Genomic DNA, 12,143 nt, shown 5'->3' on the forward strand with positions numbered 1-12,143 from the left:
CCTACGAATAATCTGGAATAGCCAAAATCGATAATGCAGTGCAGAGAAATGCGCGAAAAAGACCTATTTTACGCGTTTGTTCTTCAATAATGCTTTCTCTGTGCATCATTGGATCTTGGCTATTCCAGATTATTTGTAGGCCTTCTTATGCTGCTTAATATAGTGTGCGGGTATGATTTGTACGTTCAGCCGGTTGGCAGCTAGCAGCCTTTAAAATTCATAGATTTTTGGAAATATTCGTTACCAGGAATATTTTACCGTGAACTGCAGTTGATCCGAGTTACTATTTTATAAGTTCATCTCATATTGTCAACAAATCTTAACCTTTAATAATTTAGGTTTGTAAGAATGTACAAAAGAAAAATTGTTGGCCGGTGGCCATCAAAAAGAATAGGTACGTCAAGAAGCGTCTGTGTCAGAAGTGCAAGACAGAGCGGGAGAGAGTGTACACGAAGCAGCCGAGGCAGGAGTGCAAGCTGATCCCCAAGCAGGACTGTGCCACAGTGTATGTAGATGAGTGCATCCCTGAGCCTGTCCAGAGTTGTAACACTGTCTATGTACAGAATTGTACCACAGAGAAGAAGTGTAGAGTAGAGTATAAAGAGGAATGTACTGAGAAACCATCCTATAAACCATCTTACATTAGTAAAGACTGTAAATCTGTCCCTATTGAAAAGTGTTGGGATGAACAGAAATGTGTAAATGAGCCGAAGGAGGAATGTAAACAGGTTTATCAAAATCAATGTAATAAGGTCCCAAAAGAGAAGTGTAGTCAGAGGAAAGAGCTTAAGTGTAACAAATTCTATGTTGATGTTCCAAGTGTAAAGACCCACAGCCAATGTGTGTGGCCACCCAAAAAAACAGACAGGTTCTGCAAGAGAATATCAGCTAAGGATATTCTTCTTGCTAATGATGATGAGTTCAAGAATGAGGTTGAGTATATTGCAGAAGAGGTTGATGATAAGGTTGATTTTGTTGAGGTATTTCCCCCAGATTATAATGGTAACCCAAATGATACCACAAATGCTGCAGTTCCTACGAGACAACCTGCTCTTTCTACTACAACACTTCCTATAAAAGAATATATAAAACAGAAAGAGGAAGAGGAAAAAGAACTTACAGAACTTGAAGGTAGAATAACATCAGTTGGAATGATTGGGCACAGAACTCCATTGCAACAAACACAGAAATTTAAGATAAGAAAGAAGCTGAAGAAAGAAAAGAGTGAACTTAAGTTTCTTAATGAAGAATTAGCCGCCAATAAATCCACTACTGCCAAGGAATTATTTCCAACTGTTCCTAACACAGATATTGTTCTAGAAGAGGTTACTGCTCCACCATTGACTACATCCACCACGCGCCTACCGCCATACTATCCACCAACTGCTAGAGGATTTTCTACACTATCAGCTGATCAATCAGCTGATTTCGCCACAACAGGTTTTCTGCCTGACAGTCTTGTTAATATTTTTAAACGTGGTGATTTCTTAAGGTATGATGCCAGCCAGACAGATTATAGACAACGTTCAGGTGTTGGTTATACAGATAATTTCCAGTCATATAAAAGTGGTTATAACTATGGACAACAAGATTATCGAGCCAGAGAAAATACTGGTTATACATCACAAAATAGTATTTTTGAAAAATCGCCTGTCAAGAACGTTAATATGGCTAATTCTGAAGACACAGCTATAAAAGAATACAAGACAAGGCCAAATACAGGCTACAATTCGCAAACTTCGGCAAGCTCACGTGAAATCCAGGATTATCAATCGGGTGAAAATAATGGCTTTACAACTCAAACTAGTTCTGGCAACCTATTTGGAAGTCAAGCCTATAAAGCTAGAGAAAATCCCAACTATTCAAACCAAATTGGCTCTAGCAGCATATTTGGAAATCAAGACAACTCTGGCTTTACAACACAAATAAGTTCTGGAAACATTTTTGGAAATCAAGACTACAAAGCAAGAGAAAATCCTGGCTTTACCACCCAAATTAGCTCTGGCAACATATTTGGAAATGAGGATTACAAAACAAGAGAAAATCCTGGCTTTACAACACAGATAAGCTCAGGAAACCCTTATGAAAATCAAAACACAAATGACTATCAAAGTGAAGCTAACAGTTATTTGGAAAATAGACAGGACTCGTTCTATAATGACTATAGCTCAAATTATCTTCCTAATAGCCAGCAATCCCCGTCATTGACACCCTACCAAAAACCTTTCACAGTTTTTGGTCAATCTAGTCGTAGAAACAGTGAAGATTCATACAACAATCAATATTATGATCCAGATTCAAACTATTTTGATCCTGCAAGCTTTGAAGAACACTCGTTGCATAATTGGAACTGGGGAGATAAATTGTGATAGAATTGCCTAGTCTTTTAAAACTTATACATTCAAAACATTCTAACTTTTAGAAATTAAATGTGAAACACTAAAAAACATGCAATGAAAAAGCCCTATATAAGAGGCATGTAATTAAATAGTTATAGAAGCCTTGGGAGCTGGTTTTCGGATTCAATTGAGGTCAGTTTTGCTTAGGCTAGTCAAAGCAGAACAAGATCCCCTAACCTATGTCTATGTATATAGTTATCTATGATGCCAAATTACATAACAAATATATCCATATTTTATTTCATAAAATAATCATTCTCTAAAAATTTGTTAAGATTAAATTCTGTTTAATACGAAGGATTTTAGCAGATATTTTTGATTGCTGAAATCTTTTTTTGGCAAGTGCCAACAACGAAATATCATGCCTACGGTCATATTTTAAAAATTTTATACTAGTAAACTTTTAAAAACTGCATAATTGAGATGTTATTTTTTATCAAAATGTTATTGTTGAATATTATAATTTATATTTTGTTCTAGTGTCATTGATTAATTATTAAATAAAAGTAATCTTTGTTAATCAATATGTCGTCTTTTAATGATTAAAGTTTTATTTTAATAATGAAAATCGTTTGAAAAGTGAGCATGTTTTGATAAGGGCAATAAGGCATAAGACAAAAAATACACAAAATTTAATAAGGAGGAAATGTTAATTGGTCATGATAACTTTCTAGAGATCTATTAGATCTAAAAAGAGCTGTCCGTCACGGACATACCGAAAGACGTAACTTAAGTGTAAATATGCTTGGCTTTTAAAAATAAAGATATTAGATTAAGTACTTAAGAATGAGCAACAAAATAATTTAACTTTTAAAACATTTATTTTATTAAAATTAAGTTTTTGTATTGTTACAATGAAAAAACATTAAAATATTGCTTTGATCAATAGAAAAAAAGCTGCTGCAACAAAAGGATATTTTTAAAAATGTGGAATTTTAATAAGAATGGCAGTTATGTTGAACAAATTTAATAATGTATATACAGACAGAAGAAATTTATATTTTTAATACAGCTAATTATAAAATATTTTCAATGAAAATGACTGAATTATCAAATACCTTTTTCTATTTCTTGTAAAAATCATTTTTAGCTGCAAGAAAAACGCCACACTAATTTGAACTTTAATTAAATACAATAACACTGATTATTTGTATAAAAGTGTAAAATTTATATTACATTACAAAATATTATAAAATTATCATATACATTCACTTCAATACATACAAAAGTATCCCAAGTTTTTTTTTTCATTTTTACTTTCATTCACTCAAAATACGAAGAGAGAAATATTTTAAATAGACTAGTTTGAAGATTGGGCAAAACTATTAAAAACTATTTTTTTTTCAAAATTCTAAAATTGAAAATTAAAACATTAATATGGACTTATGAAGCATTTTTATAAGATTTATTTGCCCAATTAACAGTAAATTTAAGCTAAAATTACTAGACTATGATTGTTTATAAATGTCTGTTTGTAAGTGTCCTGAATCCAGGCTGTTCCTGGCACTAATACCGGGATGTTCTTGGCATTAATATCTGAATGTTCCTGGCACTTGTTCTTAGTATTAATGCCTGGCAGTTCCTGGCACTAAAGCCTGGATGTTCTTGGCATTAATACTTAGCTGTTCATAGCACTAGAGCCTTGATTTTCTTGGCACTTATATCTGGATGTTCCTGGCACTAAAAACTTTATGTTCTTGGCATTAATACCTAGCAGTTTTTAGTATCAATACCTGGCTGATCATAGCACTAAAGCCTGGCATTAATACCTTGTTGTTTTGGTATTAATACCTCGCAGGACTGGATGTTTCAGTACAGACAGGATCTAGTTGACCGTTCTGGCACTCGCATTGCTTGCTAGGCTCATATACACTTGGAGAACTGCAGGTGCGGTAGAAATTAGACTTCTCTTGTATTACCTAAAAAATATTTTGATTATTGTTTTAAATGATAAACTTAGGTAACTAATAAAATTAAATAACAAAAATATTTAACTTTTTCTAGATTTTTTATATTTCTAAGTCGAATTTTGAAACAATATGTAACACTTACCATAAGATGTATTTGCATCTTGCAGTTAAGCTGTGTCAGCTGTGCGGACAGGGAATCTAGCTGCCGCTGATTTTCTTCATACTCTTTCTCCATATCCAACAGCTTAGCCAGCTTGCTGGAAGCAGAGTTAGCCAAGTTATTTGCCCGCCTGTGCAGGTCAAGTGCCCTATCCTTGGCGGACCCGATCTTGCCAGACTTCTCGTCAAGACTATCAGACACTTGGAAGAAATCAGAGTTGAGTGTGTACAGATCGGCGCTAGCTTTGTTGGCTTTATTCATGGCGCTCTCAGCAGCCTCTTGTGCGCTTTTAACATGGTTCTCATTGGCAATATACACTGTCTGAAGAGACTTCTGTTGGCGAAGAAGCTCCTCAGTGCGTTCAAATGTTTCAGAGCTCAGACTTGTTGCCACCTCCATTTCTGATTCAATCTGGCCGAGATCCCTACGCGCGGCCGCAATGTTGCTCTGAGCACTGGCAATAGCTGACTCTGCAACGTTTTGTGCGTCCTCACTGTCTGCCAGAGACTGGACTACGCGTTGTGCGGTCTCCAGCTTAGACTTAGCGCCCTCCTTGGCCTCAGTGGCCTGTTTTCTCAAGTCTTCGGCTCTCATCAGAGGCTCGGCAGTTTCTGCGTTGATCTTGTCAACATCTGTTACAGATTCTGAAATAATTAAATAAAAAAATAAATATATGTATATATAGGTTATAAATTCTTGAATAAGTTAAGTATAAATTGTATAATGAGTGAAACAACTTACTAATAGCTGTGTTGATATCCTCCGCCAGTGACCTAATCTGATCTGTGTCCATGGTCATTGTCGCATTCAAGCACTCGTAGGCACTCTTCTTCACCTGGTCAGGGGTGGCATTAGCGTCAGTCAGGAAACTGTCCATCTTCTTGGTTAGAATATTTACTTGATCTAGCTCGCTCATGGATCTAAACAAAGGGAGCAATTTTATTATCATTCACAAATGCATTCTAAAATAAACACATATAATTTTTTATTAAAGTATATTACCTGTTTTTGGCTTGAGATGCGGTGTCATATGCTCTATTAGCTGCCTCCTCCGCCCTTTCAACCTCGGCGTGGGCGGAGCTCACTTGGTTCAGAACAGACTCTGCCTCCAGATCACGCTCAGAGAATACTTTCTCCGCCTTCTTGGCGTTCTGTAGCGCCTCCTTGGCCTTGGTTAGCGCGCCCTGTTGACAGGACAGACCACCACACTTGCCACACCCAGCTCCACCGCACAAATCATCACAAGGCTTGTTTCTGTTAGTCTCGCCATCACAGACAGCCTTGTTGAGGCCTGGCACCTTGTCCTGCAGCAGGCTGATCTTGTCAGTGATGTCCTGCAGCGCATTCTTGTTCTCCTCCTGTTCACGTGCAATTTTATCACTGACGTCACTTATAAGATACTCTGTAGATCCTCTCATTTGGGCGCTCTCTGCTAGATTTGAATTCTTCTGCTCCATTGTGATTTTATCAACCTTTTCTGCTGCCTTGTCAGATCTGCGCTTGGCCTCTTGGGTGAGAACAAGAGCACCTTGTACATTGGCCTCCTGGAGCTTTGTGGCCTGATCACGCACATCCGAGGCAACCTGCTGCAACCTATCAGCCTCCTGTCTCAGGTTGGTCAAATTATATGTCCCCTGCAGGATGGACTGTTTGGTGTCCGCCAGGTTGTTGCCCAGCTTGTCCATTCTGTTAGTTGTCAGGTCGAGCTTGCCAGAGATATTTTTGATCCTGTCCTGATAGTTGGACAACTCCTCGACAGAGACAGAGGCACTTGCAATTATTTTCTTGACAGAGTTGATTTTGTCCTCCATGTCCTCGAAGCTCCTGGTGTAAGCACCAGCTGCACCTGTCACCTTCACTTTCTCAGCCTCCAGCACTTTCTCTTCAGTCGTGTTCTTCAGTCCTTAAAAAGTATATACTCAATCAATGTTTCTAAAATTAAATCATTGAAAAAAAATTTCAATTCAACCTATTTTGGAGGGTTAAACATTTTGTATATTTATTATATTGCCTTCCACAACCCTTTGTTTCCTTACTTCAATTAAAATTAATTTTACAGACCTGATAGAATTCTATCCCAATTTTCAAAGCACTCTCCACACTCCTGGCAATCTGGCATGGAGCCTGATGGAATAAACCTGTCCATTACAGGGTGGTCCTACAATAGTTAAATAATAATTAATCTGGCATGGAGCCTGATGGAATAAACCTGTCCATTACAGGGTGGTCCTACAATAGTTAAATAATAATTAATCTGGCATGGAGCCTGATGGAATAAACCTGTCCATTACAGGGTGGTCCCACAATTGTTAAATAATAATTAATCTGGCATGGAGCCTGATGGAATAAACCTGTCCATTACAGGGTGGTCCTACAATAGTTAAATAATAATTAATCTGGCATGGAGCCTGATGGAATAAACCTGTCCATTACAGGGTGGTCCTACAATAGTTAAATAATAATTAATCTGGCATGGAGCCTAATGGAATAAACCTGTCCATTACAGGGTGATCCTACAATAATTTAAAAATAATTAATATGACATGGAGCCTGATGGAATAAACCTGTCCATTACAGGGTGGTCCTACAATAATTTAATAATAATTAATCTGGCATGGAGCCTGATGGAACAAACCTGTACATTACAGGGTGGTCCTACAGTAAATAATAATAATTAATCTGACATGGGGTATTATAATAATTTGAAAGCAAGAACAATTATGTGTAAGAGAATAAAAAGCATAATCAATTTGGGTGAATTCCCCGAACAGAATAATGGACTACAGAAACCATATTTTCAAATTAAAAAAAAAACATCTTTCTAAATCCTGCGAGTAGCTCTGTCCCTGCTGGGCCAAATCCTCTGATGCAATAGACATGCGGTTATTTTTTTATAAGAATCAAATATATGAGTTTTAAAGTGGCCTACTACCCTTTACTGTTAAATTGTCATCATTTCTTTTCTAATACATTTAATTGAAATTGTGGGAAACTTACCGGAGTAAGAGGATGGTATTGTTTGTATCCTCGTGCACATTGATCACATTTCTTACCAGATATGCCTAAACAAATATGTAAATTTAATCTAATCATACATTTTTACTTAGAATTTTCAAATTGTATCTAGCCGTCTATATACACAGCTCATAAAAGGAATTTGGAATTTATTATTAGTTTAATAGTAAATTTTAATTTTTGGAAATTTTAAAATGATATTTGGGATTTCAAAATTGAAATTTACATTTTTTTACATCTTAGAAGTTTTAGATTTCTACAATTTTAAATGTGTATCCTAAAAGGCCTTATAAAAAAATGACTTATCGAAAAAAGGGAAATGTTTATCAAATTTTAATTAATGAGAAAAAATACAATTATGACGATTTTTCTAACTGAAACTGTATATTTTTTTCATTATAAAATGTTTGTAACAAAAGTTTTGTATTTGTAAAAGTTGTTTAAAAGTTAAAAATGTGAGGAAATGGAAAGCTTCCTTTTGCATTTCCCATCAAAGACTAAACAAAGTTTTCTCTTGTTTAATTTAATGAAATTTATATCCTATATAAAAGGAAAAGCCCCTGGAAAGATAAATAAGGACAATTACATCCATTTTTAGGTAGGGTTTTGATAAATTATTTGTAAAAAAAAAGTGTTTTTTATGTTACTTTTTGTCATATCAGAAGTACTTTTAATAGTTCCTATATATGTTCTGAATGACATCATATCTGAATAATCTACTTTTCTAATATGACGTCGTTCAGGATACTTCGGCCACAAGTTTTTAAATTTATCCCCCTTTTTTAAAGACACTATAGTGAACTTCATCACATCATGCTGTGGTATTCTAATAAATTGCACGACGATTGCACGATATAGTGAAAGACCGACTAAAAGACACACAGACTTGTTTAGTAACTTTAATAGATCCATCACCAATGCAATATAAGAATCCTCTACCAAAGTTATCTAACATAAAATTAAATATTAAGTGTATGCCTTAACGTAAATTTACATTAAGGTTCTATGAACATAAGAATGATTTACGGATCATGGAAAGAAAACGAAGTTGCGGGGTTCGTCGTATTTTCACAGCAGCTTTTGATAGGTTATTTTAGGTTAGGTTAGGTAAATGTTAATGAACCACGCAGGGTTAGAGCACCTCGCAGGTCCTAGAAATATAAGAACTACTATAAAACTACAACGAAACCCGCTAGGTACTTCGTTTTCTTTCCATGATCCTGAATTACTTCAAGATACTTAGATAACCATCACCGTGTTTTATTGTAATAAGGGATATAGTTACATGCCAATGACAGACAAATTAATCTTCACCTCAATTCATTAACTACAAATTCTGCCATGAGTAAGATTAATCTATCTTTGGATCATGGAAAGAAAACAAAGTAGCGGGTTTCGTTGTATTTTCACAATAGCCTTTCTCCTATTTAAAACCTAACCTATCAGAGAGCTACTGCGAAAATATGACGAAACCCGCTACTTCGTTTTCTTTTCATTATCCCTATCTTTTATGTAATAAGGACTTATTTTATTAGTACTTTTTTTTCTTTCTATACATATTTCATTTATCCGATTGACAACTCCAATTTTGTTTCTTCTTCGGTATCTGAAATCATCATTTCTCATGAATCTCGTTTTTATTCTTTTAAAATTGATAAATTTGTTATCTCATTTAGAATAAGTAGGATGTCTGTCTCTTCTGCCTGTCAAATACTAATTCTGTTTATACCTTAAGATCCACTTGGCAAATTCAAGGGAGGGTATCAACTACCTCCCAAGAAATTTTTTTTTTAAACTTTCATATTTAAAAAAATAAATTTAATGTAGTGGGCAGATCCAAAGGAGAACAATATCTGTCTGTCCGTTAGTACCGTATTAAGCAAACCTTGAGGCAGATTCGGCTTTGTATTTTTAGGAAATATCCCTAATGGTTATCTTGGTTTTAAACTATTTTTCTAGGGGATGAAGCTACTAGTATAATATCTACTTAGGACAATGGCCGATAATTTGATGTAAATCCTAAATGATGATACACAAAATTATCCCCTATGTAGATTTCTATCAGTTGTTGAAACATTTGGACACTCAACTTAATGACCAACTTATCAAATTTCAATAATTTCAAAATTGTTAAGCAAACGACTAAGAAAACGTTATTATAAAACTTTGGGGACTATTATAATAAACATTCCAGTCCCCACTAAACTGTAAGATTAGTGTGTTTTCAATTTCTTGTTAATTCATACTTTTATATGTCAGTGATTTGTAAACTTTCATGTTTTAAAGTCTAAAGTTCATCTATTTAAAATGAAATATGATGTTACTTATAGATATTATAAAAACAGAAGTAATAGTTATTTCTCGTATCGTATTATAAACGGCTTTCTGCGGATATAGAATGTACAATTATAAGATTAAAACTTCGGCACCACGGGGCTAAAAAAACTAGTTTTAATCTTATAATTGTACATTTCTATATTCGTAGAAAACTGTATATAATACGATGCTAGACATAGTTTTTTCGTATGGATGAGAACCGGTTCCTATCCACCGGATTCGAATGAATACGAGAAAATATATTTATCGAATATTTTTTAAAAAGTTTGTCTACGGAAAAGCAAGGAAGGTTGATAGATTTTGCGATGGGGGGTTTATAATAAGTCCGATTTTGGACATAACATATTGGCATTTCTCGAGCTTTTAAAATATATTTAGAAACTTGTTTTCAAATTTACAACCAAAGATATTCTAAAAAACAGTAGCAGAATTTTAATAGCTATTTGCCCTTGTTCTTTTAAAACTTGTGTACATTCTCTGTCTTACTGGTGTCTGTCATCGACTTTTATCTTTTTATTTTAAAAGTTTGAATTTTTTCTTTTTAGTGTATTTGCATTATCTGAAATTCTTATGATATATTATGTATTAAGGATAACTAGGACAGAAAATGAATTTAAAAACTAGTTTTAAACATTTTAATTTTAGTCACATCATATGTTCAAAAACATGGACACAAATCCTGCAATTTTAATCCATTTAATTGCAATAATGAAATTTTATATTAGTAATTAAAATTTAATGCTTCTTTTTTTAAAACTAGATATATTAATGCTATGAAAAGTCCAAAGTTTTTCAAAACAATTCTAACCTATGTTTTCTTTTTTAAAAATTTTATTTTGTTTATACTTAAAGCATCTTATGTATTATTTTAACCTTTTTTTTATTTGTGTATAACATTTGTAATGTCTTGCATTTCTTCCAAAATCTTAAAGTATAATTGACAATGGATAAATAATTCGTAGATCAAAAATTATTGATGGAAAATTTTGAAACTGCATGGTTAACCAACCCCAAAGTCTTAGTGTAACGTTTTTTTTTTTAAATTGGGGATCTGAATAATTTAAAATGAAATGTTCCCTCCTGCCCTGCATCTCCGCCTACCTTCTAGACAGAAGCATGTTCCTGTCCTCCTGTCACACTGAGTCCTGTCCGGGTCCACCCCCAGAGGATTACAGTTGCAGGGGATACACTCCACCCGCGGGTCTCCGTAGAAATTCTCCTCACACTGGTCACACTGACGCCCTCCGAATCCAGGCCTATAAAGATATTAATAAATTTCAAGGATACTGTGACATGACAATGTGAAAAGTTTTAAAATATTAAACTATCTTTTAGTAAATTAACAGGATCTGCGTGTGTCTGTTTGTCTGTTTTTGTGTACAAGGATATCGCCAACCGCTGGACTGATATGGCTCTCCTTCACAATGTAGCTTCTCATAGGTCGTGGGATGGGTTATAACTATTTTTGGGGAGGGTAACATCACTCTCCTTCGCCCAAGAGAAAATATACTCAAGCAAAAATTACTCCCCTTCCCCCCTAAATTTTTTTTTTATTTTTCTTTTCAAATTAAACCTCCCCCATACCTCCCCCCCCCCCCTTACAAATAACACTAAAGGCTTTTATGGGCGTAGCCGCTAGTGTAACATATAGAGTTGTAAAGGGGTAAATATTGTTTTACACTACATATTTGTGTGGGGATTATGCTAAGCAATTATTCAATAAATAATTATTGTCAACTTAAAAATAATGTCATACTTGCAATCACATTGTCCGAGGTAGAGGTCACAGGTAGGCCCAGTAGAACCAATAGGATCACATGCACAAGCCTCACAACCCTCTCCACTAAAATTATATATTTGAGAATTCAGTTAGTTTAAAGGAAGCCTGCAAGAAATACACCGCTTTAACTGCTGAAAGACTGCCACAAATAGATCCAATACTCCAAATTTGAAGCCTTCAGCTTCAATAACAAAAAAGTTATACCAATTCTAAAATTACACTTTTTTACACTGTAGATACAAATTTTTAAAGTTTGTGATGGAATTTATATAAAACAGGACTATCGGAATTTTCTGCTGGCTCAATTGGCTAGTTATCATAAAAAATCTACCCTAACTTTGGTTTCAACTTTATAATAAATTTAGACAACATTGATAATTTTGATAAAATACTAATTATTTGTTAATAAGTTTGGAATACTTACGAAGCAATTTTCCAATGGTGTTCAATACAAGAGTCACAATGGTCTCCTTCAACATTGGGCAGACAGTGGCACTTGCCTGTCTTACGGTCACAATCAAACCTTAAAAAAATGTATTTAA

General features: G+C 34.5%; 2 protein-coding genes across 2 annotated transcripts in view; one reads left to right on the top strand and one right to left on the bottom strand.

Annotated features, from left to right (window-relative positions):
* LOC145317414 (uncharacterized) overlaps positions 1–3,868 on the top strand; it is a 29,195-nt gene extending 25,327 nt beyond the window's left edge. The window contains exon 9 of the mRNA XM_080158491.1: positions 339–3,868. Coding sequence (XP_080014617.1) covers positions 339–2,369 — 2,031 coding nt within the window. The 3' untranslated portion in view covers positions 2,370–3,868. The remainder of the gene's footprint in view (positions 1–338) is intronic.
* LanB1 (laminin subunit beta-1) overlaps positions 3,202–12,143 on the bottom strand; it is a 59,294-nt gene continuing 50,352 nt past the window's right edge. The window contains exons 24-32 of the mRNA XM_080158489.1: positions 12,026–12,124; positions 11,578–11,664; positions 10,923–11,077; positions 7,467–7,531; positions 6,531–6,627; positions 5,472–6,372; positions 5,211–5,389; positions 4,452–5,113; positions 3,202–4,318 (exon numbers count right to left, since the gene is read on the bottom strand). Coding sequence (XP_080014615.1) covers positions 4,184–4,318; positions 4,452–5,113; positions 5,211–5,389; positions 5,472–6,372; positions 6,531–6,627; positions 7,467–7,531; positions 10,923–11,077; positions 11,578–11,664; positions 12,026–12,124 — 2,380 coding nt within the window. The 3' untranslated portion in view covers positions 3,202–4,183. The remainder of the gene's footprint in view (positions 4,319–4,451; positions 5,114–5,210; positions 5,390–5,471; positions 6,373–6,530; positions 6,628–7,466; positions 7,532–10,922; positions 11,078–11,577; positions 11,665–12,025; positions 12,125–12,143) is intronic.

This window comes from Acartia tonsa, chromosome 4, assembly GCF_053477335.1.
Source record: "Acartia tonsa isolate MP-2025a chromosome 4, ASM5347733v1, whole genome shotgun sequence".
In the NCBI taxonomy this organism is placed as follows: Eukaryota; Metazoa; Arthropoda; class Copepoda; order Calanoida; family Acartiidae; genus Acartia; species Acartia tonsa.